This window comes from Mustela erminea, chromosome 7 (genome assembly GCF_009829155.1).
Source record: "Mustela erminea isolate mMusErm1 chromosome 7, mMusErm1.Pri, whole genome shotgun sequence".
Lineage (NCBI taxonomy): Eukaryota > Metazoa > Chordata > Mammalia > Carnivora > Mustelidae > Mustela > Mustela erminea.
Window position 1 is genome coordinate 13,329,013 of NC_045620.1, and position 15,257 is coordinate 13,344,269.

Sequence of the window (15,257 nt, forward strand, 5' to 3'; positions counted from 1 at the left end):
TGAAGCCTAGACAAACAGAAGGAAGAAAATCAGTATTTAAAAGGAGCAGGGCAGCAAACTTTTCTTTCTTTCTTTTTTTTTTTTTTAATTTTATTTATTATTTGGCAGAGAGAGACACAGTGAGAGAGGGAACACAAGCAGGGGGAGTGGGAGAGGGAGAAGCAGACTTCCTGCTGAGCAGGGAGCCCGATGCGGGGCTCGATCCCAGGACCCTGGGATCATGACCTGAGCTGAAGGCTCAGCTTAACAACTGAGCCACCCAGGTGCCCCCAAACTTTTCTATCTTTAAGAGACACCCGGCTTGGGTGAGTGGGAGGTATACGGGGAGAATTCTCTGTGTTGCTTTCTGTGGCTTGTTCCGTTCTCTATGAAAAGCACAGGGCTGGCCCTGAGGACGCGTCAGTAAACAATCGGAACTAAGTTCTGGCCGGGCCCACATACATGTGGCATCAGTGAGAGGGAGCAGGGCAGAACGCAGCCACCTGCGGCTTCCACTGAGCTGGAGCTTCTAGAAGGCACAGAGAGGCTGCCCTGCTCATTCCCTCAGGAAGCTGACTGATGACCCTGCTTAAGTGAGCAGTACCTTCCTGGGACCTAGGTCCCAAAGCCAGCATCTGCGCTGTGCTGTGTTTTTAAGCACGGAAGTTTGAAATACATGGCTTTTTATCAGAGTCTATTGTCTCTATTGAACTTGTGAAGTAGTATGACATTCATCAGTGTTACCCTGGACACTAATGTTAGAGGCAGAAGCCAAGTCTGGGCCAGTCCCCATCGCCAGAGTGACAGAAGCCTATGACAGCGCGGAACCACGGAGGGCACCCCATCCCGCTCTCTCATTTTACAACTGCTGGGATTAGCTCCTAAATGCATCCTGAGGACTTCATCTCTCCTTCCATAATTGCCAGTTCTTGGATCACAAGGAGGGAAATGCTTTTGTCTAAAACTACTTGGCAATGGACTGATTTTCTTCCCTACCCTGGAAGGACAATTTCCCTCCAAAACCCAAGGGACCGAACTTGGTTTATTTAATATTTCTAAAACTTCTTAGCAGACTAAGGACATAATAAGAAAAGGCTTGGTTTTGCGTTGTCAGGACTGCGGGGCCATCTCCAACTCCCCAGCATTTTCAGGACACAGCATGAGAGATTCCCAAATATCCGTCTTGCCAAGTCTTTCTTCTGGACGGCGGGGAAGAGGCGGTAGAGAAATTCACAGATGTTTAAGAGTCGTAGATAAGGTTTATCCTGATTCATATGGTAGTTCTGAGGCTATGGGGGCTTAGAAAACATGTTGATCCCTTCAAAACCCAGGAAAATATTATTTAAAAAGGGAGATACACCCGGCGTCTAAGAAATGTCTACATAAGATGTGGGGGAAGCCAATATACTGAGTCTCCTGAGGCGTCTGCATGGCTGAATGTCTGCCTTTGGCTTGGGTTCTGATCTCAGGGTCCTGGGGCTGAGCCTCCCACAGGTAGGGGCTTCTTGCTCAACAGGGAGCCTGCTTCTCCCTCTCCTTCTGCCCCTCCTCCCCACCCCCTCCCACATAAGCTCTCTCTCTCAAATAAATAAAATCTTAAAAAAATAAAGAGTTTCCCTTCCTACCTCTGAAAGCAGCCCTTTCCCCAACTTTTTACATTCTTGAGAATGAAGTGCCAGGATTCAAAGTTCACAGTCAGAGGTACACAGGCTAAAGCAATTTACATAAACCTTTTTTGGGCTCATTTCACTCTTTCCCTTTCTCCCTCCTTACACTTTTACATGACTTCCAAGAGTTTCCTTGTAAACCCTCTGTGAGCTCCTCCTCCAGTCCCACTCCCCACGTGACCGCTGATACACTTTCTCTCATTAGAAATTAGTTTGCTTTTTCAAGAGTTTCGTTTTTTTTAAAAAAAAGATTTTATTTATTTATTTGACAGACAGAGATCCCAAGTAGGCAGAGAGACAGGCAGAGAGAGAGAAGAAAGCAGGCTTCCCGCCGAGCAGAGAGCCCGATGTGGGGCTCGATCCCAGGACCCTGGGATCGTGATCCGAGCCGAAGGCAGAGGCTTTAACCCACGGAGCCACCCAGGTGCCCCCAAAGTTTTTAAATAAATGGAATCAGGCAGTATGTATTCTTTTTTTGCCTGGCTTCTTCCAGCCAGAATTACTGTTTTGTGATTCAATCCGTATTGTCACGTATATGGACAGACCACTCCTTCCTGTTGCTGAGCACGATTCTGTCGCATGGATATAGCATCCTCTGTCTGTTCACCTGTGGATGAACATTCTGATTGATTCCAGTTCTGGGACGGTATGAAGCTGCTGTGAACATTCACGCATCGATCCTGGTATGCACGTAAGCCTTCTTTTCACCAGTGTGATTACAAAGGTCAGGTGGTGAGTCTATGTTTGACTTTTTAAGAGACTGCTAAATGGTTTTCCAAAGTGGTTGTACCAGAGGGTACATTTCACACTCCCACCAGAGGGGTAAGAGACTTCTAGTTTGCTCACATCCCTGCCAACCTTTGGTATGGTCCGTCTTCGCAACTACAGTTCCTCTAAGAGGTACACATTGTGGATTTGATTTGTACATCTCTAATAACTAATGATCAGCATCTTAATTAATGATCAGAATTTTTTTTTTTCTGTCCCTATGTCTCCTGTGTCTTCTTTGGTAAAGTGTCTGCTCAAAAATTTTGCCCATTTCGTTACTGAGTTGTTAGTTTTCTTAGTCTTGGATTTTGAGAATTCCTTATATATTACATGCATGTGATGGTTAATCTTCTGTGTCAAGTTGATGGGCGGGTAAAGCATGATTTCTGGGTGCGTCACCCATTCCACTGAGGGCCCACATAGAACAAAAAGGCAGAGGAAGTGCAAATTATCTTTCTTGAGTGGAAATGTCCATCCTTGCCTGCCTCCGACATTGGAGCTCCTGGTTCTCAGGCCTTCTGACTCAGACTAAATTGCACTACCGGCTTTCCTGGCTCTCCGGCTTGCGGGAGGTGGATTATGGGACTTGCTGATCTGAGCCATTTCTTACAATAAATCTCCTCTTAATCTCTCTCTCCTGCTCTCTCTCTCTCTTACTGGTTTCTGTGGAGAACTCTAATACAACATACTTTCTCAGATACATGCTTTGCAATTATTTTTTTTCCCAGACTGTGTCTTCTCTTTTCATTCTCCTAACAGTGTCTTTCAAAGAGCAACTGTTTTAAAATTTTGTGAAGCCAAGTTATATAATTTATTTTCTTTCTGGATGTTTTGGTGTCTTATATGAGAACTCTTTGCCTAGCCCAAAGTCATAAAGACTTTCTCCTGTTTTCCTTAGAAGTTTTTTGGTTTTATGTTTAGGTCTATGATCTATTCTATGTTAACTTTTTTATGTCATGTGAGATATGGACTGAAGTACAGTTTTTCTGAATATAGAGATATCTAGTTGTTCCAGAATCTTTTGTTGAGAAGACTATCCTTTCTCCACTGAATTGTCTTGAAATTTTATAAAAAATCACTTGTCTGGGGCACCTGGGTGGCTCAGTGGGTTAAGCCTCTGCCTTTGGCTTGGGTCATGATCTCAGGGTCCTGGGATCGAGCCCTACATCGGGCTCTCTACTCAGCAGGGAGTCTCCTCCCCCACCCCACTGGCCTGCCTCTCTGCCTACTTGTGCTCTCTGTCTGTCAAATAAATAAATAAAATCTTAAAAAAAATCACTTGTCTGAATACATGTGCATTTATTTCTGCATTCTTTATTCTGGTACCTTGATCTACTTGTCTATCTTTATGCCATGATTGTCTTGTCTCCTATTTTGCCATGATTACTGTGGCTCTGTAATAAGTCTTAAAATCAGGTTGTGTTAGCCTTCCAACTTTGTTTTTCTGTATCAGAGCTACTGAGACTATTCAAAGTCCTTTGTTTTTCCCTATGAAGTTCAGAATCAGCTTGCCAATCTCTACAGAAAGAGTGGGATGTTGACAGAGACTATGTTAAATACACAGATCAATTAGTAGAGAACTGATATCTTTTTTTAAAAAAGATTTTTATTATTTATTCAACAGACAGAGACACGGCGAGAGAGGGAACACAAGCAGGGGAAGTGGGAGAGGGAGCAGGGAGCCCAATGCAGGGCTCGATCCCAGGACCCTGGGATCATGACCTGAGCTGAAAGCAGATGCTTAATGACTGAGCGCCCCAGGCATCCCAGAGAACTGATACCTTAATAGTATTAAGTCCTCTGAGCTGTGAGCCCTTTACCTTTACTAAAGTCTTCACTTCTTTCAGTACTGCTTTGTAGTTTTAAATGTACACCTCTTGTACATCTTTTGTTAGATTTATTCAATAGCACTGAATATGAAATGAAATAAAGTGAAATAGCATTGAAATGAAAGTATTCAATACTTTTTTTGGTAAAGATTTTTATTTATTTATTTGACAGAGATCACAAGTAGGCAGAGAGGCAGGCAGAGAGAGAGGAGGAAGCAGGCTCCCTGCTGAGCAGAGAGCCCGATGCGGGACTTGATCCCAGGACCCTGGGGCCATGACCTGAGCCAAAGGCAGAGGCTTTAACCCACTGAGCCACCCAGGTGTCCCAATATTTTTTGACAGTACTATAAATGGCCTTTAAAACTATCTTATTTTCAGGTTCCTGGGAGCTATAGTCAATTAAGTGTCCAACTCTTGGTTTTGGCTCAGGTCATGGTCTTACAGTCTGGAGTTCAACCTCCACAGCCAGATATGTGCTTAGCACAGAGTTTGCTTAAGTTTCTCTCTCCCTCTGCCCCTCCCCCGTGCTTTCTCTTAAATAAATAAATAACTCTTTAAAAAAAATCTGTCCTATTTCCTATTGCTTGTTGTTACTACATAGAAATACAGTTGATTTTTATATATTCACCTAGTACTCTGAAACATTGCTAAACTTATTTTTTAGTTTTAGCTTTTTAATAAATTCTATTAATTTTCTACATATGTGATTGTATCATTTTATTTCTTTTCCCTTTATAAAGTTTTGCTTCTTTTCCAATATGGAGAACTTAATTTATTTTTCTTGCCTTATTGCACTGGCTAGAATCTCCAGTACAATGGTGACTATAATTTGTACAAGAGGACATCTTTGTCTTGCTTCTGATCTTGGGGAGTAGCTGTAGGTTTTTTGCAGCCATCCTTTTTTGGTCATCTTGGGCTTCTATGACAAAAATGTCACAGACTGGGTGGCTTAAACAGCAAAGATTTATTTCCCAAATTTCTGGAGGCTGGGAAGTCCAAGATCAGGGCACTGGCCAATTTTATTCCTAGTCAGAATCTTCTTCCTGGTTTTCAGATGGATGCCTTCTTGTTATATCTACACATGGTAGAGAGAGAGAGATATACTATCTCTCGTGTCTCTTCTTATAATGACACTAACCCCATACATGAGGGCTCCACCCTCATTAGCTAATTACTTCTCAGAGATTCCATCTCCAAATACCATCACTTTGGGGATTAGGACTTCAACATATGAATCTGAAGGGGAATACACATATTCAGTCCATAGCATGTCTTTTTCTAATAAAGTGTGCCCTTCTATTCCTAATTTGGAATTTTTATCAGGAACAGATGATAAATTTTGTTAAATGCTTTCTTTGCATCTATTTTGATTAACTTTTTTTCTTTCTAGTTAATAGTTAATTAATTATGGCAAATTATATTGATTTTCAAATTTTAAACCAACTTTGCATCTTTGGGACAAATCCCACTTGGACATAATGTATTATTCTTCTTTCATATATTGCTGGATTTTATTTGCTAACATTTTGTTTAGAAATTTTGTATCTACATTTATCAGGGATATTGGTCTATAGTTTCCTTTTTTTTTCTTTTTTTAAAAAATTTATTTATTTGAGAGAGAGAGAGAGTGCATGAGACAGGGGAGGGTAAGAGGGAGAGGCAGACTCCCGGCTGAGTGGGGACCCTAATGCCGGGATTGATCCTGGGACTCCAGGCCCATGACCTGAGCTGAAGGCAGATGTTTAAATGACTGAGCCACCCACATACCACTAGTTTCCTTTTCTTATAATGTTTTTATCTAGTTTTGGCATCAGGGTCATGCTGGCCTCATAGAATGAGTTGAGAAGTATTCTTTCCTCTTCAATTTTCTTTTCTTTTCTTTTTTTTTTTTAATCCTCTTCAATTTTCTTAAAAATGTTTGTAGAATTGACAGATTTTACTTAAATGTTTAGTAGTCTTAATCCGTGAGGCTATCAGGGCCTGTTGATTTCGTGGGAAGATTTCTAACAAAAAATTCAATTAATTTAATAGATGTAGGCTTATTAAAGATATAGACCTGTATAGGTCAGCTATTTCTTCTAGAGGGAGTTTTGGAAGTTTTTGTCCTATAAGGACTTTGTCCCTTTCATCTAAGTTATTAAATTTGTTGGTATGATGTTGTTCACAAAACTGCATTATTGTCTTTAAATATCTGTAGGGTCTATAGTGATGCTACCACTCTCATGTTATTGGTAATTCATATCTTCTCTCTTTTTTCTGTATCAGCCTATCTAAAGTTTTATCAGCTTTATCTTCTCAAAGAATCAGCTTTTGTTTTCATTGATTTTGTCTCTCTTTTTTCTTCTTTCAGTTTTCATTGATTTCCACTCTGATCTTTGTTTCCCTTCTTCTTCTTACTTTGAATGTAATTTGATCTTCTTTTTCTAGTTTCTTAAAGATGAGGTGTTTGGCTTGCAATTTTTCTTCTTTTTAACATAGGCATTTGTACTATAAATTTCCCCTTTATGTACTGTTCTTGTGACATTCTACAAATTTTGACATATCATGTTTTAATTTTTAAATTCAAAATACTTTTACATTTTCTTTTGTTTATTTCTTTGACTCATGGTATATTAATCAGGATTCTCCCAAGAAAAGAACCAATAGGATGCATGTAATATATATATATATATATGTGTGTGTGTGTGTGTATAATATATATATATATATATTTTAAAGATTTTATTTATTTATTTGACAGAAAGAGATCACAAGTAGGCAGAGAGGCAGGCAGAGAGACAGGAGGAAGCAGGCTCCCTGCTGAGCAGGGAACCCGATGTGGGGCTCGATCCCAGGACGCTGAGATCATGACCTGAGCCGAAGGCAGAGGCTTTAACCCACTGAGCCACCCAGGCACCAATTCCTATAATAAATATATATTTATTATAGGAATTGGCTCATGCAATTACAGAAGTCAGGAAGTCGGGGCACCTGGGTGGCTCAGTGGGTTAAGCCTCTGCCCTCAGCTCAGGACATGGTCCCAGGGTCCTGGGATCAAGGTCCCACATCGGGCTCTCTGCTCAGCAGGGAACCTGCTTCCCCCCCATGCCTGCCTTTCTGCCTACTTGTGATCTCTCTCTCTCTGTGTCAAAGAAATAAATAAAATCTTAAAAAAAAAAAAAAAAGAAGTCAGGAAGTCCCACAATCTGGTGTTCGCAAGCTGGAAAACCAAGAAGGCCAATGGTATAATTTAGTCTGAGGCTGAAGGCCTGACAACTGGGTAGGGGGAGTCTGGAAGACTCCCGGTATAGGTCTGCAGGTCCTACCGGTATAAGTCCTGGAATCCAAAGGCATGAGAATCAGGAGCTCCAAAGTCTATCCAATTATCTTTTTAGATAATCTGCATCATACTGAAAAGTCTGAAAAGAGCCCTTAAGCAACCACTACTAATTTGTTTTTTCTCTTGAGTAACATTATATGTTCAGATTTTGCCCTCTACCTCAGCGAATTGCCCTGCAATCATCTGTAAATTGTTGGGACTTCATATAATTGTTAATGCATATCGATGCAGGCTGGGCTGGGAGCCGGGGTGGAGAAGGAATCAGGATACTGTATCCAGGCCGTGCAGAGAGGGAACACCATCTATCGGTAATGTATAAACCTCTTGGGGCTCTGGAATTTGGAACCAACCACTCAAGGAGATCCTGGAGAATTTCAAAAGTGGAGTTTTTATGGGAAATTTTCAGAGAGTGCATGCATGTGTGTGTGTGCGCATGTGTACGCATGTGCACACGTGCTTGCTTATGTGCCCTTCGTTTATAATAGACACTGGGGAAAAGAGGCGAGAGACCTTAGTTACAGCTGACAACTATTTATGTCATTAGATTTTATGTGAACTTGTTAGACACACAGTAAAAACAATCTCAACCACTTATTGTTGAACCTTAGACCAAGGGATAAATGAAGAACAGGGGGACATAATAAAGAAAAATTTCAAGGAGATACAATGGACCTTCATGTTTGCTCTTGATGGAGAACAAAGATAACCTTTCCACATATCCCAAAGTCTTGGGAAGTAAGTCTTGGGGATCCAGTTCCAAATTATACATAGAAGGTGGCATCCACTTAAGGATTTCCTGCTTATATCTCCTCTCTGAAGCCAGTTGGAGTGGCCCCACTCTGAAAACCAGGATGGTCAAAGATAATTTAGTACCACGACCAAGAAAACTTTTTTAAACTTTGTACCCTTCAAAGAAAGCAATTTAGAAGTTGTTACCTAGGTACTATGAATTCATTAAATACTGTAATGAAATCACAATGACGGAAATCAATGCACAAGCCCTAAACTTCCTTAAAAATTGGTTTAAAAAGGAATCTGCATGGCTCAGTCAGTCGAGCATCTGACTCTTGATCTCAGCTCAAGTCTTGATCTCAGGGTCATGAGTTCGAGCCCTGCGCTGGTCTCCACTTTGGACGTGGAGCCTACTTAAACAAAACTGACTTAAAAATGCCTGACCATGTTATCTCCATGTTATCTCCATCTCCATGTTATCTCACCAAACCAAGGACACTTAACTTGTCCCCAGCGATGTGCCAACCACCTCAGGAACAAAAGAAGTTAGTCTCCACTACTGTTCTTTTCCTAACCATCAACCAGTATTTGTTGAAGGAATGGCCACACACTGTCACGTTGGCTTAGCTTCTACAAGCCCCAGAATATCCGTGGATTCTGAAAAACCCACTGAAAAGGAAAGAGAACAAAATGCAATGATATCTACTTTACATGTGGGCATTCTAATTTATTGCTGTCATGTCATTTAATGATAAGCCTAAACCATCTCATAGAAGATCTGTGCATAGCAGCTCTCCGAGAGTTTGCACGCTGGATGAATGAACCCACTGGCTCTGAGTTAGTTGCACAGGGATGTACATCACCCAGGGGTCGGGACATGGATGCTCCCGTATGTTGCTCCAACCCCTAATCACGGGTTGTGGATACTTGTTTCTTTGGCCCACCCACTGTCTCATTTGTCTTCCCCTGGGTAGGGGTTGGGTGGCGATGACCCAACTCTAGCTCCTGCTATGGGCATGAGACCCAGTTCTGCTGTCTCATCCCAGCATTCTATCCACAGCCACAGAGACTGGTGTGAGGACAGGTATGGGACAGAAGCTGGGCCAACAGAAGCATGCCTGGGACCTCTCCAGGGGCTGTTAGGAAGGAGGAAATCTCTCTGAGGGGAAGATAAGCAGGCAGGTCTGAAGCCTGGAGCAGCCAGTGACTATCTTTGCCACCATAATGGGAGAACCTGTTTGAGAGTGAAATGAACCCAGGAAAATGAAGAGCCAGAGGAATAAATAGACCGAGGCCCCAGATTATCACCTGAACCCCCGGACCCAGGTTGGAATCCCTATACTTCTTGATTACGTATGTTTAAAAATTCCTTTTTGGGGGACACCTGGGTGGCTCAGTTGGTTGAGCGTCTGATTGTTGGTTTTGGCTCAGGTCGTGATTTCGTGGTGGTAAAATTGAGCCCTGTGTCCGTCTCAGTGGGAGTCTGCTTGAGATTCTCTCTCCCTTTACCCTTCCCATGCTCATGTGTGCACCCTCTCTCTAAAATGAACAAATCAATCTTAAAAAAATTCATTTTTTTGCTTGAACTTTTGAGTTGCATCTTCTATCTTTTGAAGTCAAAAAGTCCTGACCAATAAAAGGGATTCCTCTTTTAAAAAAAGATTTTATTTATTTATTTGAGAGAGATTTTATTTATTTATTTGAGAGAGAGAGAAGGGGTGCATATGCACAGAAGCAGGGGGTGGCAGGGGAGAAGGAGAAGTAGACTCCCCACTGAGCAGGAAGCCGGACACAGGGTTTGATCCCAGGACCCTGGGATCATGACCTGGGCCAAAGACAAATGTTTAACTGACTGAGCCACCCGGGCACCCCAAAAGAAGGGATTTCTAAAGCTGTTGTGCTATTGAAAACATACACATGAGGTCTTTTTAAAAGATTCTAGAATTCTCAGTGAGAGAACCAAGGTTTGATGCTCCCGCCCTTCTGTTCCGAAATGGGTTTTAGATAACATAATCTGAGCTATGTGTGGCTATTGAATATCCAGGAGCACTGGTTATGAAGCCCAACAGGCGTGGGTTCAAATCCACCAATTACTAGCAAATTACTTATTACTCTGATCTTCATTGTTCTTATCTGGAAAAGAGAAAGTACCTAAAAGCCAGTTTTTGTGAGGATTGTGACTTTCCTTATCATCATCTGTAATTATTTATGTGATTATTTAATTCCTGTCTGTAAGAATCAAGTCGATGTTGCACTATATTTTATTTCTTAAACTAAAGAGTGCCTGGAAATCAGCAGGTGCTTTATAAATATTTGTGGAACCAATTACTAGCAAATTACTTATTACTCTGATCTTCATTGTTCTTATCTGGAAAAGAGAAAGTACCTAAAAGCCAGTTTTTGTGAGGATTGTGACTTTCCTTATCATCATCTGTAATTATTTATGTGATTATTTAATTCCTGTCTGTAAGAATCAAGTCGATGTTGCACTATATTTTATTTCTTAAACTAAAGAGTGCCTGGAAATCAGCAGGTGCTTTATAAATATTTGTGGAACCAATACACAAATAAGTAAAATGAGAAGACCGCAAGATATGTGCTTGGCACATCGCAGATGGGCAACAAATACTAGTTTCCCTTCCTTGAGGACTAGGGCTCACCAACTCCAGTGCCCGCATGGGCCATGTGGGTAATGAACTTGATGTACATTGGCCAGATGTGGAATCACGTGTGCCCTGTCTGAATGGGACAGACATTACTCAGCCAGCCAAATGTTGTCACTTAGGAAGGGAGACCTAAGGGACCAGATACAGATTTGCTTTTGAGAGAAGACCAGATCTACTCTCAAGGCAAAGTAGAAATGAGAATTTTTAGTTAAAAAATTTAAACATGGGTACAATTAAAGACACACACATAGAGAGAGGTCAACCAAATATATCCGAGGCTTGGATTTAGCTCTTGGGTGACCGGTTCACCTGGGACCCATGTCTGGTCCACCCTTCCTAGGAGAGCTCAGATCATAGCCAATAATAACCACGAGACAGCGACTACACTTACCGCCAAGCAACTCAGAACTCTGGCTGGGGACGCTGTGAGATGCCTCCTGGAGGACGTAGGTGGAAGTGGAGAGGGGAGACGGGCAGATGCTGCTGGCCGGGACGTAAGGAGGGCTGTAGGACGAGCTGTAATACTGGGAATACTGGCCCTGGGGGAAGCCGGGATAGGAAGGATAGTCCTAGAAAGGGAAACACACGGGGTTTTTAGTGAAGAAGCCTGTCTGAACCTTCTGTCGGCCCAGTCACAGGCTGACAGCGGTGAGGGGCCTCATGGGTGGGTCTCCTGGGTCTGCCTCCATCCCTCCCACTAGAACAAAAGCTCCATGAGGGCAGGGACTTGCCCAGATGCAGACTCAGAGACAAGGAGGCAAGTGCAAGTATTTGGGAGGCGAAAGAGACCCCAGTTGGGGGATGGGGAAGTGCGACAGGGAAGGGACGAAGTAAAAGCAGCCAGTCTGGGGGCTTTTAAGTGGGAACTGGGAAGGAAGTCCCCTGGGAAACACTGCGATGGTATAAAACACCCTCAGGACGATCTTTCCCAGGGGCAAGGGAGCTGGGATGTCCATCCACCATCTCCAGCTAGGCTTTGTTTGAGAGCTGCTCTCAGCGGTCTTCATTCCCTGGCACTTCCCTCTTGCCCTGTGCTCTGGTCCTAGGGAATCCCCAGCAGGTGCACCCTGAGGGATGTGGGTGTGGCTCTGGCGGTGTCTGCCTTGACTGCTGTTATATCCCTAGCACCTGGAACAGTGCCAGGCATGGAGGGGAACTCAATAAATACTAGTTAAATCAATGAACCAATGAATGAGTTATAAGGACCACATACACTAGAGGACATACTATACACATACTATAAACACATACACATACTATAAGGACCACATTACCCAGGAGACTGGGTGACATTTTAAGTTCATGGGAGGTACAAATACAGTAGCACCTATACAGCATTAGGGATCCAGAATCTTCTATGAGGAAATCTCAGAGATCAAATCAAAGAATGCCAATCCTCTTTTGACCAAGTTTTGCTTAACCCAGCCTGATATTCCAAGTCTCCCACAGTAGTCATTGTTTCAAATATTCTTTTTTTTTTACTTATTCTTTTTATTTATATAACGTATAATGTATTATTTGCCCCAGGGGTGCAGGTCTGTGAATCACCAGGTTTACACACTTCACGGCACTCACCATATCACACACCCGCCCCGACCTCCATCACCCAACTCACCCTATCCCTACTTCCCCTCCCCCCAGCAATCCTCAGTTTGCTTCGTGAGATTAAGAGTCTCTTTACGGTTTGTCTCCCTCCTGATCCCATCTTGTTTCATTTTTTCTCTCCCTTCCCCCCACGACCCCCAGCTCTACTTCTCCAATATTCTGCCCCCGAACCACCATAAACCAATGCTTCTTAAACCCTATGAAAACTCATGGGAAGTTCAGCTTCCTGGACCCCCTCCCCAGCTCTACAAAATTGGAATTTCTGGAGGTGGCATTAGGGAATCTGCTTTTGACAAGCTCCTCTTGGTGAAATGGGCAGACACCCAGAGTGAAGAACCACACACTAAAAAGGACTGTTGTATTTACGAGTATTTTATCCATGTACATAGTATACTCAGAATAATACAGAAATACAGAAACTATCTCCCAATCTTCCAAGGTTTAAATCATTTAGATTCTTTAGCTCATTGAAGAAGACGTAGTGCATTCCTCCTATTTAAACATTAAATATTCCATAAAACCCAACTAGTTTGTGGTAATTTTGTTTTAATGCCAGCCTGAAAGCATGTTTGAAGTAACTGTTTTGAAATAGTTTTGTTTTGAAATAATTTTAGACTTAATAGAAGAGATGCACAAATAGGACAGAGTTCCCCCTCTCATTCTTAATTTACTAAGTGGAAAACAAGACAAACTATTGGCCAGTGTTCATCTTTACAGGGTTGACCTGGTGTGATCGAACAAGCATTTATAAAACCCCTACTGTGCGCTGGGCACTTGGCCCTGGAACGCAGAGGTGAAGATGATGGAGCCTCACGCTTGAGGAGGTCAAGAGAGCACAAGCATTTGCATTTCATACATGCTAGATTCAACAGCCACGGGCATTTCGGGCTCAGGCAAGATGTTATATATAATATTGCTTGTGTCATCTTGGAAACCCGCTAGTAATTCCAATTTCTCTGTCCCTACCCTGTATCTTTCTGATGGTCTTTTTGTGCACGATCTGACTCCTGTGGTCACTAAATCCAGGGCATCAGAGACTGCATTTCTGGTGGGGGTCTTGGGTGGGAGTGGACTCTCGGGGTGCCCTTATTTAAGGGGGCTATTTAAGGAAATGGAATACAAGTGGCGGGGAGTGACGTCTACCTGGTGCACACTTCCGAATCCGGCTGCATTGGTCAGGCCATTTGCTCCTTGGTAGATCCCCGCCGTGCCTGCAGGAAGGAGGAACGGGTACAGATGAGGTTTCTTACAGTCAGAGAGGGACGTGGAGGAGAAAGATGCGGCAGACAGGTGGGATCTTTGAGGGCTGACAACCTGGGATGAAACCTGTGACCTTGGCAGGTTACCAAATCTCTCTGCTGCTCAGTTCTGTCAATTCACGAAATAAAATAAGTAACTCTGCCATCAAAGGGTTGTGGTGAGCAATAAATGAGATCGTGTATGCCATAAAGATTCTGGTTCTCAAGAATTAACATTTCAAAAATATTTATTTAAAAACTGTGGGACGCCGGGGCGCCTGGGTGGCTCCGTCGGTTAAGTGTCCGCCTTTGGCTCAGTTCATGATCCTAGAGCCCTGGGATCGAGCCCGGCATTGGGCTCCCCGCTCAGCTGGGAGTCTGCTTCTCCCTCTCTGCCCTGCTTGTGCTGTCTCTCTCTTAAATAAATAAATAACATCTTTAAAATAATTGTGGTAAGCATCCATGACATAAAACTAACTGGTTTAACTATTTCCAACCACACAGCTGAGTGACATTCGGTGCATTGGTGGTGTTGTGTGACCGTCTCCACCTTCCGTACCCAGAATTCTTTTCATCTTGCAAAACTGTGTTGTGTCCCCATTAAATAATAACTCCCCATTCCTCCCCTCCCTCCGCCCCGGGCCTCTACCATTCTACTTTCTCTACGAATGGGACTATTCTAGGAGCTGCGCATAAGTGGAATCACGTAGTACTTGTCCTCTTGTAATTGGCTTATTTCATTTAGCATCACGTCTTCGAGTTTTGTCCATATTGCAGCAGATGCCAGCATAACATTCCATTGTACCATACACTACATTTAAAAATTTTTTAAAAAAATTTTTAAAAGATTTAATTTATTCATTTGCCAGAGAGAGAGAGAGATCACAAATAGGAAGAGAGGCAGGCAGAGAGAGAGGAGGAAGCAGGCTCCCCGCTGAACAGAGAGCCCGATGTGGGGCTCAATCCCAGGACCCTGAGATCATGACCTGAGCTGAAGGCAGAGGCTTAACCCAATGAGCCACCCAGGAGCCCCCATATACTATATTAAAAAAAAAAGATTTTATTTATTTATTTGACACAGAGAGAGAGAGAGGAAGAGCAGGGGTAGTAGTGCAGGGAGCCCGATGCTGGGCTCAATCCCAGGACCGTGGGGTCATGACCTGAGCTGAAGGCAGAGGCTTAACCCACTGAGCAGTGCACCCTAGTTAGGACCATATGCCACATTTTGTTTATTCATTTGTCTGCCGGTGGACACTTGGATTGCTTCCATTGTTGGCTATCGTGAATAATGCTGTTATGAATATGGGGATACCAATGGTTCTTTTAGACCCTGCTTTCAAGCCTTTTTGGGTAGATACCCAGAAGTAGAATTACTGGATATAATCATTTGCTTTTTAATTTTTTGAGGAACCACTTACTGTTGTTTCCAGCATTCCATCATTTTACCTTCCCAC

At 42.8% G+C, this 15,257-nt stretch overlaps 1 protein-coding gene across 1 annotated transcript in view; it reads right to left on the minus strand.

Annotated features, from left to right (window-relative positions):
* The window catches only part of EYA2 (EYA transcriptional coactivator and phosphatase 2), a 189,616-nt gene that overhangs the window by 93,189 nt on the left and 81,170 nt on the right, over positions 1-15,257 (minus strand). Inside the window, 2 exon segments of the mRNA XM_032350455.1 lie at positions 11,352-11,529; positions 13,709-13,776. Of these exon segments, the coding sequence (XP_032206346.1) occupies positions 11,352-11,529; positions 13,709-13,776 (246 nt within the window).